We start from the raw sequence: 17,388 nt of genomic DNA, 5'->3' as shown, positions 1-17,388 counted from the left end.
GACTGTCCCCCTCCCCAATCTCACTGCTGGGCAGTTGAATTTACATCACTTGGTCAAGTAATAAATGCCAAGTGTCTCCACTGTAAAATCAGTAAGTATTTTGTATATATTAATAAGTAATAAGTATTGTGTAGGGAGATATGTTGAGACAATATATCTTATTCTATCGAACTTATGTCTGCTAGTTCTTACATTCATTAATGATGGTTCTTGCTTGAATCACTTATTGAGATGGCTACCAAATGATGATATTCTTTTTTTTTTTTAATGATGATTTTCTAATTCCATCATCCCTTCTCCTTCTATCGATTTGTGTTCCACTGTGAGAGAGAACAGTCCCTTCTCCCTGTTTATCAGTGTGGGCTACTGGAATCCTAGCATTTTAGTCAATGTGTTATAATCCATTGCTCTCATTATTTCGAATGTTCAAATTGTCTCAGATATGGCCAGAAGGAACCTTTTCTAAGTGACTCCTCTCTTCTTTTGACATATCCCCATCATTTGAGCATTTACTTACCTTGTGGCACAAAATATTCCAAGCTTATCTTGTACTTTGCCTGATCCAAATCTGCATTCAGACTTTTCTCTTCGGAGCTCTCATTTTTTTTTCTCATGGAGAGTATATTTGGAATACAAGATCTGGCCAGTAAGTGTGCTCATCACTGCAGGGGTTTCTTTGCTTCCAAGTCCTCTCAGCAGACAGCTCTAGAACAGAGAGATGTGTGTCTGTGGATGTGCATAGGTGTGCACACATACACACACACACGCCTACTTTTACATCTACTTGTCTTATACAATGTGTAAAAAACGTAAGTTTTCTCCAGTACCTCCAGTTGTAATTCAACACAGTAGGATTTGTTCTAGTCTTCTGTCTGTCTTTCCCTTCTCTGACAGAGAAATCTGACTCCCATTGTTCTCAGTATATGTATTTATAGAACCATTTCCCTTGCATGTTACTAATCACTTGACCACAGGTCAGAGGTTGCCCAGTCCTGCCAACCCTGAATTTGCAGATCACCTCTCTGGCTCCAGCCCCAACCCCTGCACACAACAGCAGCTGTGCAAACTAACTTCCCCTTTGTCTTGGAGAAATTCTGTAATGGCATGTTTTGTGTGTTTTAATTTACATTTCTTTCATTATATTGCCAGGGTTTTTAATTTTTTTTAATTTTTTTAAGTCTTATTTATTTATTCATGAGAGACATAGAGAGGCAGAGACACAGGCAGAGAGAGAAGCAGGCTCCACTGTCAGTTTTTAACGTCGCCTTTATTAGGGTAAACATTGATGGTGAAATAGGAAGTATTTAAGACAGTATTTAAGGGTTGAAACACAGTAGGGGCGCCTGGCTGGCTCAGTCAATGGAATATGCAACTCTTGATCTCAGGGTTTTGAGTTTGAGCCACATGTTGGGTATAGAGATTACTTAAAAAAAAAAAAAAGTCTTAAAAAATAGAACAAAAATTTGAGAGAATACAACCCTTATCATCAGAAGAGGGTTATTTATTACCATTTTACTTAAGATAACCAGTATTAAATCCTGCTAGCAGTTGCTGGGGCAGGAGGTAAAGTTGGTGTGAGTTTTGCACACAATTGACTATGGGCCTAATATTGTCCTGTTTTATTCAGGTGACCTTATTCTGTGAGCTAGGAGTTATTTTTAGTTACCATTGTATGATGAGTTAAACCAAATTGCATAATTTTTTTTCTTTAGAAAAGTGGTATTTCACTGAGGCAAAAAGGCAAGAAAATGAAATAAAAGACATCCAGGTTAGAAAGGAAGAATTTTGTAAAATTATTTTTATTTGCAAATGAATGATCTTGTATGTAGAGAATCCTGAAGAATGTACTAAAAAACTATCAGAACTAATAAATGAGTTCACCAAGATTGCTGGATAAAAGATCAATACATGTACCAGAGGGAAGGTGGATGGGAGGATGGGTTAAATAGGTGATGGGGACGGAGGAGGACACCTGTTGTGATGAGTACCAGGTGATGTGTGGAAGTGTTGAATCACTATATCGTACACTTGTAACTAATGTTACACTGTATGTTAACTAGTTGGAGTTTAAATGAAACTTTTAAAAACTCACACAGAAATCAGCTTTATTTCAATACACTTGCAATGAACAATCTAAAAGGGAAATTAAATTTACTATTTCACTTATAATAGCATCAGAAAGAATTACTGTTAGGAATAAATTTAACAGAGAAGTATAAAACTTACAATCTGAAAAATACAAAATATTTTTTAAAGAAATTACAGAAGACCTGAGTAAATGGAAAAACATCCCATGTTTATGGATTAGAGGACTTTATATTGGTGAAATGACAATACTCCTCAAACTGATCTACAGATTAAATGCAATCCTTACTAAAATAACATCTGGCTACTGTGCAGAAATTGACAATTGATTCTAAAATTCACCTGAAAATTAAAGGAACCCAGGGTTGCCTGGATGGCTGAGTCCATTTAAGCGTCTGCCTTCAGCTCAAGTCATGATCCTGGGGTCCTGGGATCAAGCCTCACATTGGACTCCCTGTTCACCGGGGAGTCTGCTTCTCTCTTTCCCTCTGCTCTGTCTACCCACCCTGCTTGTGCTCATACATTCTCTCTGAAATAAATAAAATCTTTGAAAGGGGAGGGATCCCTGGGTGGCTTAGCGGTTTAGTGCCTGCCTGCGGCCCAGGGCGTGATCCTGGAGTCCTGGGATTGAGTCCTACATCAGATTTCCTGCAGGGAGCCTGCTTCTCCCTCTGCCTGTGTCTCTGCTTCTCTCTCTCTCTCTCTCTCTGTCTCACAAATAAATAAATAAAATCTTAAAAAAAAAAAAAAAGGAACCCAAATAGCTGAACAATCTTTTAGAATAAAATTGTGTGGTTGTGTCATATAGACAAACATATATATGTCTGTGGACTAGGATTGAGAGTCCAGAAATTAACTCTTACTTATGGTTGATTTTCAAAAATGATACCAAGACAGTTCAGCAAGAGAAGAATAATCTTTTCAACGTATAGTCCTGGATCAACTGAATATCCACACACAAAAGAATGAAATTGGTTCCCTATTTCACAACATATACAAGAATGAACTCAAAATGGATTGTACCAACATGTAAGAGCTAAAACCATAAAACTCTTAGAAAAAATAGGAAGAAATCATCATAACCATGGATTAGGCATGGTTTCTTAAATATGACACCCAAAACACAAGCAACAAAGTGAAAGAATGAATTAGATTTCGTTAAAATTTAAAAACTTTTATAGTTCCAGAGACACCATCAACAGACAATCCATAGAATAGGAGGGTGTATTTGCATATCATATCTGATAAGGATCTAGTATCCAGAATATATAAACAACTCTTATCACTCAATAAAAAGCTCAGATTCAAATGGGCAAATGATGTGAATATACATTTCTCCAAAGAAGATATGTGAATGGCTAACAAACACATGAAAAGAAACCCAGCATCATTAACCATCAGGGAGATGCAAACTAAAACCACAGTAAGATATTTCATTCCCATTCAGAGTGACTGTAGTCAAAAAGACAGGCAATAACAAATGTTGATGAAGATGTGAAAAAACTGGAACTCTTATACACTAGTAGAATATAAAACAGTACAGCCACTTTGGAAAACGGGCTTGCATTTCTTCAGTAGGTTCAACGCAGAGTTATATGACCCAGCAGTTTCACTCCTAGGTATACTGAAAAGAAGGGGGATCCCTGGGTGGCACAGCGGTTTGGCGCCTGCCTTTGGCCCAGGGCGCGATCCTGGAGACCCCGGATCGAATCCCACGTCGGGCTCCCCCGGTGCATGGAGCCTGCTTCTCCCTCTGCCTGTGTCTCTGCCTCTTTCTCTCTCTCTCTCTCTGTGTGTGTGTGACTATCATAAAATAAATTTAAAAAAAAGAAGGGAAAACACACAGAAACCCTGACAAACGTTCATAACATTATAATAGTCTAAAAGGATAAGTAGCCCATTTGTCCATTAACAGGATAAGTAAAAAACACCGTGTTCATGCAATGACTTATTATTTGGTAATAAAAAGGAAGGAAGTGCTAATTCATGCTGCAGTATGGACACACCTTGAAAACACTTTGCTCAGTAAAAGAAGTCACAAAAGAACGTGTACAGAGATAAAATAGATTGATCTTGGGACTGGGGACATTGAGGGGGATGGGGACTGTTAACAGGTATGGGGTTTCTTTTTGGAATGTCAAAAATGGTCTACAAATTGATTGTGGTGATGGCTGCACAAGTCTGTGAATATACTGAAGACCATTGAATAATTCACTTTAAGTGGATGATTTGTATGGTCAGAGAATTTTATCTCAATACAGCTGTAATTAAATGGTATTTTACATAAGCTAAGCTTAGATTTGTTTTCATTTTGTCCAAAAGAATATTCCAAGTGAAATGACTAGCAATGTTATTCCTTACGGATTACAAAACTGTAATTCTCTCTGATTGCTTTTGGATTCCCAAAGCAAATGTTTAAGTCTCCCCATCAAGTGGACTTGAAGAATTAGCTAATGGAGCTGAGTTCATTTCTGTCACATATACTGTGTGTTCCTTTGCCTGGCCCTTTTCTGTCCAGACTGAAATATTCCTTTCATAGATTGTCCCCTTCCTCCCCCACAGTGATTGAAACATTTATTAATACCTCCTGTCACTCAGAAATATTCTGAATCATATTTGGTTTTGAACTTTCCAGACTTGAGTTTGGTTTCAGAGTTGAGTTCTATCTTGCCTCTCCAAAATTTCACATTCTTCCATTATTTCACAATTTTACCCAACTCTGTTTAGCTTCATTGACATTGCCAGGTCTGCCACCTGTACCACCATCTTGATGAGAAACTATAAAGTATGTAATTTGTTTTCATGTTTATGTAATGCTGTAGCAATAAATAAGAAAGTAGACTGTTTCATCATCTTCTGGAAAACCTAGACATTTTAAGAATAATGAATGAGTTAAATCCCCGTAAAAACAAGTAAAGCTTTGATCTCTAGATTCTTTTCCTTGGAAAGCACTTGTAAGGCACATTTCATCTCCTATAACTAAATATCAAGCAGTCGTTGCCCATCATGACGAGTTTTCCTTGAAGATTAAAACATCATAGATTTATCAGCATATTTATATTGCCAGTAATCAAATGCTCAACTCAGAGAATTTGCAGGATTGTTTTGGTTTTTATTTTACAAAATTAAATTGTAATACATTAGAGAAAGAAAAAGTGGAAGAGATCCTTGTTGGCACACATTTCGAAGACCTCTCAGTAAGCTGGCAGTTTCCCTTGCTTGAGATGGCGAATGGTCTTTAATCTCAGAATGGATTTTTCTAATCTCTTTGGGGTTCCCTCAAGAAGATGCCTGTTGGGCACCTGGGTGACTCAGTTGGCTGAGTATCTGCTTTCCGCTTGGGTCATGATCCTGGAGTCCTGTGACTGAGTCCCACATTTGGCTTCCTGCTCAGCGGGGAGCCTGCTTCTCCCTTTCCTGCTCCCCCTGCTTCTTTCTCTCTTACTCTCGCGCTTTCTCTCTCTTGCTGTCTGTCAAATAAATAAAACCTTTATTTTTAAAAAAAGAAGAGGCCTGTTGTACTGTATGGATTTAGCTGTGTAGGTTTTTGTCTACAAGCACTGATGGTATTTGTCAGACAAGTGATTGAAGGTGATCACAAGTGGTTTTGTGAGGATTGGGATGCAATTTTTTTTTTTTACTTTAGTAAATAAATCATAACTTATTTTTGGTATTTTCAGTATTTGGAAGGATTTTTCTTGTTTAGGTTTTAAATTGGTTTTAGTAAACACGCTAAGAATCAAAATTAGCCTTCATTGCAAATGTAACTAGTGATAACAACACTGCAGATTGTTAAGCCCAGAAGTGAATTGTATTTTGTCTATAATGATAATCAGTGGTTTTTGAAGTGTTTTTTTTTGTTTTGTTTTTGTTTTGTTTTGTTTTGTTTTGTTTTTTTTAGCAATTAGACTTTATTTTCTACTTTTTTTTTTAGAGAGAGGAAGAATACACAGACAAACAGGAGGCAGGGGCAGAGGAAAAGGCAGAGAATCTTAGGCAGACTCCACACTCAATGTGGAGCCTGATGTGGGGCTTGATCTCACCACCCTGAGATCATGACCTGAACCAAAGAGTCGGTAAAGAGACATTTAACCAACTGAGTCACCCAGGCACTCCAGTTTCTGAAGTTTAATACAGTATACCCATTGAAAGAGTGACGGATTTGATTTTTTGGCCTTAATTTAAGGTATAGGTAGAATGTGATCCAAAACTCCTAACATTTAAATGCATCCTCTGAAATTGTTAAGCACTGGTAATGTGGATGGAAGTTTGGTGAGGCAGAGAGAAGAGCAGGAGAGAAAGGGCTCTGTGTGGGGGGCTGACATCACTCTATTTCTACATTCTTTGAGTTTTTACAAGCATTACTTTTATGATTAAAAAATCTAAAATTTAAGAATTAATATGCTTATTATTGGGTATTTACGTAGAATAGCTCCCAGGAAATTTGTTGAGTTCAAGTTATCGAAATGTCAAGTTTTAAAACATTTATAAAAGTTATAAAACAAAGGAATTTGTTTCTCTTACTATGTGGCCCTGCATCCTCTCTTTCTGGCAGCTGTGGAGTCTCATCTTTGGGCAGAATTCTAGTTTACATTTCAAGTTTGACTTGCAATTTAAGTCTTTTTAGGTGGGGAAAGAAATGCGTTAGTGCTACTTCTTATCTTTATGATGTTTCAGTGCCTTTTGTATGGTCAAAGTGTTTTAATGGAGAAACTAAAGAATTTGAGGTAATTAAGAAAATTAATTTGTATTTCAATAAATTAATAAAAAGCTTTAGATCAGTGAATTGGTGATCGAGTCAGTGCCATTTAGTTAGTGTTAGTGATGATAGCACTAACCTCACAAATTTCCAAGGTATTTGAGCACCACAACCAAATATATTAGCGTCTTCAAATGACTTGGATTTATTAACACTACTTAGAATGGGGAGGGGATTTTAAAATTCATTTTTATCTCTTTTTTTGTAATTGCATATGACATTAAAAAGTGAATAGCTAGTTGATACCTACTTTTTAAGTGTATTGTGCATTTGACTACTTTGACTCAGAACAAGGCCTCAAAAGTATTTGAAGTGAAAAGAAGGGGGGGCGGGACTTGATTGATTTCTATGCTATAAAGCTCTCTAAAAGACTATAAGTTAGACATTTTACAAAAATTAATTAGATATATATGTTTAATGATAGATGCAGTGGCATCACAAGCCAACTTGGAATTCAGTGGTTTGAGCTTGCATATTTGTAGTCTTTCTCCCAAATTTGACATGCATATAATTTTAAAACTCTTCCTGTAACCTTAATAAAGAGAAATGAAATCTATATTTTGACAAACGAAATGCTACAAAATTTCCTACTCTGTTGGAGTAGCATTTTAAAATACTTGCTATAAATTCTACAGAATGATGGGGTTTTTCCTAATCTATTTTTATTTTTATGTATCATATTAGAAAAGAATAAAAGAGAGTGGCATTTCATTCTAGATAAAATGATGGCATATCAGATCTTAACATTTTTATTTGCTAGAGGGTTCCAGTTTGAATCTTAAAGTATGTTTGTCCTAAAATATTTCAGGATAAAGCTTTAAATGGTTACACATCATTCTATAAAGTGCTGTGCCCAAGATTGCGAATCCGAGAAACCACCGAGGAGCTGACACCGCTGCAAACACATGAGGGTTTATTTACAAGCTCGAGCCTGGGCCCAAGTATATCCGACACAGTGGAGCAGGGACTTGGACCCTGAGACTAAGGGGCTTAGCAACTTTATAGGGGCCAGTGGCCAATGGGATACGCAGAAAGTTGCACAGTCATGTGGGTCCACAGGCAGGTGGCCGATTGAATTACATTTTACCCTAAAGTATCCATTTGAACCGACCCATCACTGAGCCGGATTTCTGATTAGGGTGTGCCCTGGGCTTGACTAGGGTGGGGCAGTGCCCTAAGCAATAAGCAGGTCATGTGGGGGTGATACACAGGAGGTGGCGGGTGTAGCACAAAATGGAGTTAGTCCTGCTCTGCTTGTCCAGGGGTAGGGGATTTTTGTTAAATTTCCTGGGTCCCGCATAAAGCTAAATATAGATATGTTGTAGGGCCATCAGCAAATGGTCAAGAAAGAATTTTTGAGATGATTTTGGTGCAAAAAGATGCTTTTATTACAGCACTGGGATAGGACCCGGGGTCAGAAAAGAGGTGCATGTTGGCTGTAGAAAGCTGGTGGTTATAGGCTTGGTACTCAAGGGGGAGGGAACATGCAGGGAGTATTAGATCATAAATATCTTCAAATTTCTACTCCTAAAACTACTTTTGCAAGATTTCTCTGGTGCTTATCATTCAGCTTGATTTTAACTGTTGGTGAGATGTTACAGGCAGTCATGAGACCCTTTAAAAATGTAGCGACCAGCACATATTTGATCCTTATCCGAACTCTGGGGGTACTCTAGGTCAGCCTTCTGGGCTAAAGGTGAACATTTTTCTGCTGCTTTCTCTCATCAGACCTACTTTAAAATTCCAATTTGAAAAATTCAACGTTTTAGATTTAGAAGATTTTGTACAATTTTGCCAGTGTTCTCTCCTTTGCTGTTCTCAGTGACCTTTACCAGTTTTCTGTTTGTACTTGTCTGTTGCAGTGTTTGGACATTAACATGCCTGAAATTGACATCAGGAACTAGGTTGTTGCCTTTTTCCTTTATCACTTGCCCTAGTAAAGGGTGTGGAAACCTAGTAAATGCTAAATATTTCATTGTGTTAAAGTATGTGGATTTTCTTCTTCAGCTGGACAAAGTAACTTGTTAAGAATATGTATTTTGGGGTTGGTATGTTCACCAAGAACACCAAAACCACTTCAGGTACTTACAACAGAGAACATTTAATGCAGGAAATTGGGGATAACAGATAGTGTAGTGTTGCTGAGAGCCGGGCAAGGCACAGTGACGCAGAGATGAGCAGCAGCCAGAAGCCATCACCACTATGGGTCACTCCTGAGCCACGCCAGGGCTACCAACAGAAGCTGGAACCTTGACCACTTCAAGAGTAGCTGGAAGCTGCTGCCGAAAAGCAGAGCCAGGGAAGAAAGAGGAAAGGTTTTGGGGAGAAACCGTGGCTCCATCTCCCTTCACTACAGCCTCTTGCAGCACAGAGCCAAACAGTAGAAGCAGGGAGGGCAGAGGCCCAGACATGGCACTGGAGATAAAACAGCAGGAGTGAGAGGATGGATTCTATCCTCTGCCTTGATCGCCTCTGAACGTGTCCTGGGGAAAGTGAAAATCTAACTACACCAACACTCAGTTCTGTGGATCTGAGGGCCTTCTGGCTGGCTTCCTGGGTGTTCCCCTTCCCTTCATGTCAGCATACCTTCCCAAGCAGGTTCCATGTGGACCAACGTGGCCTTCTCTGACAATGTAGAACATCTTTTGGGGCAACAGTGCATGATTAGCTTGCATCTCTCTCCCTATAACTAATTTCTGAACAGGTGTAGAGTGCAGTCAATTTTGGAATGCCCTAACTCACTTCATCATCTTCTGATGATTGAGATAATCCAGCCTATGATACAAGTCCATAAAATGGGATCTCTTTCTCTCTCTTTTAGATATTGAAAGTATAGTGTGACTTCTGGGTCTTCTGAAACTGATCTTGGATGATTAATCCAGATTAATTCATGAATACCCAGTAGAGGAAACAGCATCAGTTGAGGAAGAATAAACATTTAATTGTTGCTTCCATTACATAATAAAAAGCAGTGTAAATATTCAAAAACATAGAGCCTCATGTGAGGTGCCCAATAAAATGTTGAATTCATAGCAACTCTATTGTGAAAGCCATCAGGACCGTTGTGATTTGACTTGAAGTTTAAAGCTGAAAGCTCTGAGAAATCTTCTAAAACAGTCCTTCTGTTGAAAAGGAAACTAGCATTTCTAATTTTCATTTTCAGAAGACCCAAATTAACAAAAACAAAATGTGTAAATCAACCTTAAAAACAACTTTTTAAAATTATAAAAGCTTTATGCCAATTATAGACAATCCACGAAATGGTGAGAGTATGTGTATGTGTGTATGTTTCCTATACCGTGAAAGGCCCCGGTTGTACTGCTGCCCCCAGAGATAGACTCATTCATTCATTCAGCGAATATGTATAGAGCACCTACTGTCAGGCATTGTACTAGACTCTGGGGAAATATTAGTGGGCAGAGCAGTCAAAATTTTTTCATTTAATTTGTATTCTCATAGGACTTTTGAGTGGAAAAGGAAACAGGCAATAAATATGTATGTCAGGTGGTAGTCCGTGCAGTGAAGGGAGCTCAGGAGAACAAAGCGGGGATGCTGTTTTATAGAGTCAGAGAAGGCCCTCTGAGGAGCCAGCATTTGAAATAATCTGATGGAGCAAGAGGGCGAGCCATGTTTTTTTCTGGAGAAAGAAGGGGTCTTTCTAGGCAAGGAGAATGGAGAGAAGTATTGTAAAAAGGTTGATGCATATTTGCTCAGATTTTTCCTGTGCATATACTAGGCTGATAAATAACAGTAGTTTACTCTGTACCTTTTCTTTTTTTCACTTAACAGCCTCTTCCTTTGTCTTTTTTTAATAGCTATGTAACATTTTATTATATGCATTTACCTTAACAATTTGACCAGTTCCCCATTAGTGAACATTTGGGTTGTTTCCAGTTTTTCAGTATTGCAGAGAGTATGACTATAGACATCCTTATGCACATATATAAGTACTAGCATGTGTATTTTTCTACAACAGTGGTTCTCAAACCAACTTATTTTTTAAATCATTTTTTAAATTTTGTCTATTCATTTATTTTAGAGAGTGTAAGTGGGGAAAAGAATCTCAACAAGAGTGCTGAGCCCAATGGTGGGGGCGGGGGGGGGGGAGGCTTGATTTCATGACCCTGAGATTGTGACCTAAGCCAAAACCAAGAGCCTGACACTTAACTGAGCCCCAACTCAATTCACTTTAAAAGGCTTAAGAAAATACTGATGCTTAGGTTTTATTCAGACCAGTTTCTAAGTCAGGATGTCTGGAGATGGGATCCAGGGCTTTTTTGATATTTTTTAAAAGTTCCTTGGATGATTCCAGTATGTAGTCGGGGTTGAAAACCTCAGCCGTAGGACAATTGTTAGCCGTGGCCTGAGTCAGTGATGGAAGACATCGTACATTCTAGTAGGTAGTGTAAAATTGTTCCCTGTATTAGTTAGAATTAGGAGCAACTGCCAGTAGTAGAAACCTTAAACAAGATAGCTGCTTCTTCCTATGAAATTCTTTACATAGGCAGTCCAGGGCTGGTGTAGTAGTTTTATTACACAGAGTCCTCAGGCACCCAGGTTCCTTCTGGCTTTGTTTTTGCTGACCTAAGGGAAATCTAATGTCAGGCTCAGAGAGAGAGAGTTATCGCTCCTGCCATGACATTAACGTTGCAGGCAGCACAGTGAAGGAAGGGTTGAAGGGCACAGACCAGCTCTTCTAAGAGATGCACAGAAACCTCCACAGAACACTTCTGCTTGTATCCTGTTGGCCAGGCTGGGTCCCAAGGCTGTACCCAACTGCAAGGGAAGCTGGGACACAGGCTTTCCTCCAGGCCACCTATGTGTCCTGTAGAAGCCAAGGCTCTGTTTCAGTGAAAAAAGAGGAGAACAGAGAGCCAGAGCTGCCAGCCATCCCTGCCCCGTCCTGTAAGGATCTGCCCTCTGCCCCCAGAACCTGCGCCCCCAGTGCCAGGACTGGCTCAGCTCCAGTCCGCCCAAGCCACTGGGTCACAGAAAGCTTCATTGCAGCGATGAAAACCTCAGACAGTATGTGGGCTTGGGGGAGAGACAGAATCAGTTCAGACTCAAGAAAGGGGTGGTAAACTTGACCATTAAGAGAAAATAATGTGTTGAAGGCCAGTTTTTTAATTGCCTCCAATTCCTCCTGAATCCGCTCTCAGGGGAGGGACCAGTTACCTTGCAGCAGGGTATCACCACTAGCATCCTTAGTCCAAACCCCACACACCCTCGCTTAAACATCTTTCCTGCTCAAGGAGGACCTCTTCATACATCATTGTTACTCAAATTGAATACTGTTCAATTCAGATACGAAGAGGAGTTTGACATGGGGATTTCCTTAACGACTGTTTTTTTGTCCTTGCAGTGGACGAAGGTCGCAGTAAGGAGCCCGACCGTTTGCAGGTGTTCCACAGGAAAGCCATAATGCCCTACGGCATCTATAAGAAGCAGCAGAAGGACCCAAGCGAGGAGGCGGCCGTGCTGCAGTATGCGGGCCTGGTGGGGCAGGTGTGCTCCGAGCGAATGCTGCTTCTGCGGAACTGACCGGTACCCATGCTGCACCCAGGGAGACCCCTGGCCTACCCCCAGTGTAGACGATTTTTATTTAGACTCTTCTATGGCTTTTCTAAAATATTTGTGGCAATATATTTGTGAGACTCTCCTGGTTAATATAAAGATTTTAAATATGTTGTGCCCTAACCTCCGAGTGGGGCTTTATCATTTTGGAAGTTTGCTTTATGAACAAGATACGGTATAAATGTCTCGTGTTACTCTTTTGGAAAGCAAAATTAATAAGTGGATCTTAAGTCATTTAAATCACCGTTGTGCTTGTTTTGTGAAAGAAATTACAGCAGGCTTTCCTCAGATCCATTTATGACATTAGTTTCTGCTATGAGACTGTAAAGATGGGGAAGAAGGTGGAGAGTCGGTTTTATCTCTTCAAAAACATCCTCTCAGGAGAACGAAACTGTTTTTACTCAGTTCAGTCTTACTGCCGAATGTTATATAGTTAATGGAAAACTCAGAAAAAGAAAATACAAACCTGAAAGAAAGGACGACGTGTGAACATCACATGTTCACTTACCCAGGACAGTCCCTATCGTGTCTGTTGTCTTGACATGCTTGTTTTATTCTAGAATAATTATTACTCTCATATAATTTTGCTCTCAAAAGTATCCCAGTTTGGACAACAAGATATATGATTATCCTAGTTGTATATATTATCTGCTCTATTTTTAAAAATCTAAGAAATGGAGGTTTTTGTAGGTCTTTGTTTTTTTTGTTTTTAATGTTGGCTCCTGCCTTGACCTAAGACCCATCAGAAGTGACTTTACACTAATTTTTTCATTCCTTAGAACTCAGGACACTTGCCCTTGGTTATTGATTAAAAATTAGTTAATATCTGACCACGTTATAGCTGGGCTACAAATCACGTTTAATGAAGCGTAGGAATCACTTTGACCTCTATTCTAGGGCAAGAGGTGGAGCAATCCATGTCTTGCCCTTTGATTTGGGAATCAGCACATGCTAGCTCCTTCTCCTCACCTTCTTCTGGCCCGTCACCCAGTCAGCAAATGTCCCTTGTCCACCACCATCAGGCTGGCAGGCACTGTGCTGGGGGAAGGAGGAGACTCAGGCGGATCAGGTCACAGTTAGGACCGAGTTGTGTTGGAGTCGATCAAGGACAGGGGAGGGTTAGTTTCCTCTGCTCTTTCTCAGCCGACCCCATCTGCTGCCGGCTGCTTGGCCACTGGGTTCATTCCATTCCCCATTGTGCTTATTTCCTATTGATCCTTTTTTAAAACCATATTATAAAACGTGGTACTTTGAAACCCACTACTGATGTTAAACTTTTGTCTCCTAAATGCACTGCATTTAGATGAGACATTAGAAAATAATTTCAGTTAGCTAAAAGAAGGATTATGAAACATTGATTTTAAAATTCAACATCCAGGGCAGCCCCGGTGGCGCAGCGGTTTAGCGCCTCCTGCAGCCCGGGGTGTGATCCTGGAGACCTGGAATCGAGTCCCATATCGGGCTTCCTGCATGGAGCCCGCTTCTCCCTCTGCCTGTGTCTCTGCCTCTCTCCTCGCTCTCTCTGAATGAATGAATAAATAAATCTTTAAAAAAAATAAAATAAAAATAAAAATAAAATTCAACATCCAAATAAACTGTGTATTTATTCATTTTTGAGAGGGTGTGTGTGTGTGTCTGTGTAACACCTGCTGTGTACAGACACATTGCCAACTGAGGATAGAGTATCAGGGAAAGCCATTTTCTCTGACCACGTAGATTTTTCATTCTTCGGGATTTTGTTCTACAAAATAGTCTCCCAAGAGTATTTGATGGGCTCTTGTTTGGAATTGCCTTCAGAATCTACAGAACTTTTTTTCTTTTGCCCTCATAAGTTGAAGATAGCTTAATGTTTTTAGGATTACAAAATGATACTCACTGTAAGCAATTAAAACATTAGTAAAACCACAAATAAGAAAGTAAAATATAATCTGAAGTTCAACCATACCAGAGAAAAAATTGTTATATGTCTACACACATATAATTTTCTTATAAATAGAATTATGTTCTATACACCATTTTGTGGGCATACCTGAATTGTGGAAGAAATTTCCAGGTGGGACTTGAGAAGTGTTACAAGTAATCTGAGTACGTGGAAAGTCAGCGCGGTGGGGTGGGATCTTGGTACCCTTGGCTTTGGAACATTCACGTTGATGCCACCTCATCACGCCCACCCACTTTCATCCCCATGATTGGCAGGACAGCAGCACTAGAGATCACAACTCTTGAGTATGCCTTGAAGAGAAAACTTGACTCTTACATCATACCACAACTCTGGTTTCGTCCTGCAGAATTCAGTTAGGGTTCCTTCAGAGTTCAGAGGAAAGTGATCCATCACTCCTGTCTGAGAACCGGGATGCTGCGCCTGAGGGCGGCAGTGGTCAAGGTTGGCTGCAGTGAGCCACCAGAGAGAGCTGGGCGCAAAAACTCTTCTGCTCCGTTACTGTATTCATGTGCTCTTCTTTTGGAAATAGACTGTGTATTGATCCTAATGAGTTAATTATTTGTTCTTTTGAGCCCTGGCTGAGTGAGGGTTAATCGCGTGCTAGGAAAGGACAACAAGGCAAGTGACCCTGCTTTGTCAGTCGACATGCAGTCTAGCTGAGAAATCTGCTTTTATGTTAATGGCTTTCATCCAAAGAAAGACACTCGAGAACCTTTCAAAGACAGTTTCTATCTTTTCAAGGCTAGAAGCTGTGTGTTTACTGTCTTAGAGTTGTCGTTCCTTTCTGGATGCAGGTAAATTCACACCTGCTTCCTTGTCTTGGGAGCAGAAATGTAATCAAGGTTTCCCAGCTGCCATCTTTATTTAAATTCTCCCAGTTCTATGAGATTTTTGTTATTTTTTTAAAATGTAATCAGCACTTTTTTAATATTCTATAAAAGAGGCTGTTACCAAATGAATATATTATTCATTTGATTAAAATTATTTAGATAAGAAATTATTACTGTTTATCTTTGCTTTCAGACAATGTATCCTATTTTTTATCCATTTTTCAAAATATCACTTGTGTGCTGTTTCTTAACATATCGGACTCTATTATGTAAATGAACCTTTTCAGATTTCTGAGCAGTATATGGTTTGATTTTATAGGCTTTATACTATTTCAGTGTGAATAAGAATGAGAAAGAATATGATCAGTTACCTAGAATGTGTTGGTGGTTGCTAACTTTAAAGAAAAGGAAATGAAATGGAAACATAATGTTTGAATTAGAATTTATTCAAATATGTATTCTTTTCCAAAAGAAAACCAGTGACTGTAAAGCAAAACAAGTTTGATTGCATGTGATTTTTTTTTTTGCTCTTGTGTATGCATTTTGAACAGTCCATTTGATAAAGCTTGAATGGAAAAAAATAAAGCTGTTTCTATCTCCAGTGGCTCCAGCTGGTCAGTACTTTTAAAAGACTTATGTTTCCATACTTTTCAGTTTTTTACTACATTTTACCTGTAGTGAATATGCAGAAAACATTGGCTATATGAATCATCGTATTTCATTTACAGTAATTATGGGAATTCCAGATCATTTGGTTACCCAAGTCAAAGCATGATGGATTGCTTTCTCAGGAATAAATAAAAATAAATCTCACTTTAAGTGAAACATCTGGGGACGCCTGGGTGGCTCAGTGGTGGAGCGTCTGCCTTCAGCCCAGGGTGCGATCCTAGAGGCCTGGGATTAAGTCCTACGTCAGGCTCCCTACATGTAGCCTGCTTCTCCCTCTGCCCCTGCCTCTCTCTCTCTTTCTCTCTCTCTCTGTGTCTCTCATGAATAAATGGATGAATAAATACCTAAAAAAAAAAGTGAAACATCTGGATTTCACATAAATTGGGAAATAGACATTCTTTTATCCACAGGGATTTGAAATAGGACTTAGCAAACTCAAATATAATTTCTCTTAAAAAGCTTAGTTTATAGAGAAATTTTCATAAATGTCTCATAAAGCAAAATTTGCTTTTATCATTCACAAATAGTCCACAGTATATTTATGGAACACATTTACAAGTGTTTTGGGGGGTTTTTTTAAAAGGTTTTTTTTATATATATATTTATTCATGAGAAACAGAGAGAGAAAGGTAGAGACACAAGCAAAGGGAGAAGCAGGCTCCATGCAGGGAGCCCGATATGGGGACTCGATCCTGGGACTCCAGGACCATGCCCTGGGCCACAGGCAGTGCTAAACTGCTGGGCCACCTGGGCTGCCCACTGTTTTGTCTTTTTATAGTGAAGAGGACCCTAGTAGGTTTGGGATAAAAATGAATCCTATTTTCCAGGTGATTTAAATATTGATTATAAGTCCCACTGACATTTTTTTTTTCCAGAATGGAAATAGCTTTGTTGTTTTTCTTACTTAAAGGGCACAGGGTTCACCAGGGAGCGCTTAGGCAGTATAGAAAAATATACTGAAAAAAATACAAGATCACTTACTATGCCATCAGTAACCATCACCACTGCCATTCACATATTTACATTGTACCCTTTCAGACTTTTTTCTACCTACGTGTATGTATATGTCTTGTTTTATTTTTAAATAAAAATGGAATCATGCCATGTATATTGTTTCATAATTTTGCACATTTTAATCTATTTTGAACATGAAAATAAATGAGGAAGAATATAACAGTTTTAATGGCTGTCCAATGATAGTCCGCTGTGTCTAGTTATCTTTTGAGAAAGGGAGCTTAAGACTTGAGCCCCCCCCCCCCCCATGGGGACTCGGAGTTGCAATTGACCATTAATGGTTCACACCCTGTCACGTGGTTCTTACCTCTCTCATAGCCCATTCCTGTGCCTTTCCCCAACAGTAGGGATTTCCTCCGAACTCAAAGGTTCAGAAAATGTGTAGCTTTCATTTATTTATTTATTTATTTATTTATTTATTTATTTATTTATTTAGTTAGTTAGTTAGTTATTTATTTATTTATTTATTTATTTATTTATTTATTTATTTATTTTTATAGCTTTTAAAACTTAGT

General features: G+C 39.0%; 1 protein-coding gene across 3 annotated transcripts in view; it reads left to right on the top strand.

Moving 5' to 3' along the window:
• ATE1 (arginyltransferase 1) overlaps nt 1-15,791 on the top strand; it is a 163,038-nt gene extending 147,247 nt beyond the window's left edge. For all 3 annotated transcript variants that reach the window (XM_055300196.1, XM_055300195.1, XM_055300194.1), the window contains exon 12: nt 12,207-15,791. In XM_055300196.1, the coding sequence (XP_055156171.1) occupies nt 12,207-12,385 (179 nt within the window). In that variant the 3' untranslated portion in view covers nt 12,386-15,791. The remainder of the gene's footprint in view (nt 1-12,206) is intronic.
• The last annotated feature ends 1,597 nt before the right edge of the window (nt 15,792-17,388 follow it).

This window comes from Nyctereutes procyonoides, unplaced genomic scaffold (assembly GCF_905146905.1).
Source record: "Nyctereutes procyonoides isolate TBG_1078 unplaced genomic scaffold, NYPRO_anot_genome, whole genome shotgun sequence".
NCBI lineage: Eukaryota > Metazoa > Chordata > Mammalia > Carnivora > Canidae > Nyctereutes > Nyctereutes procyonoides.
This window is presented reverse-complemented; position numbering and strand designations above follow the sequence as displayed.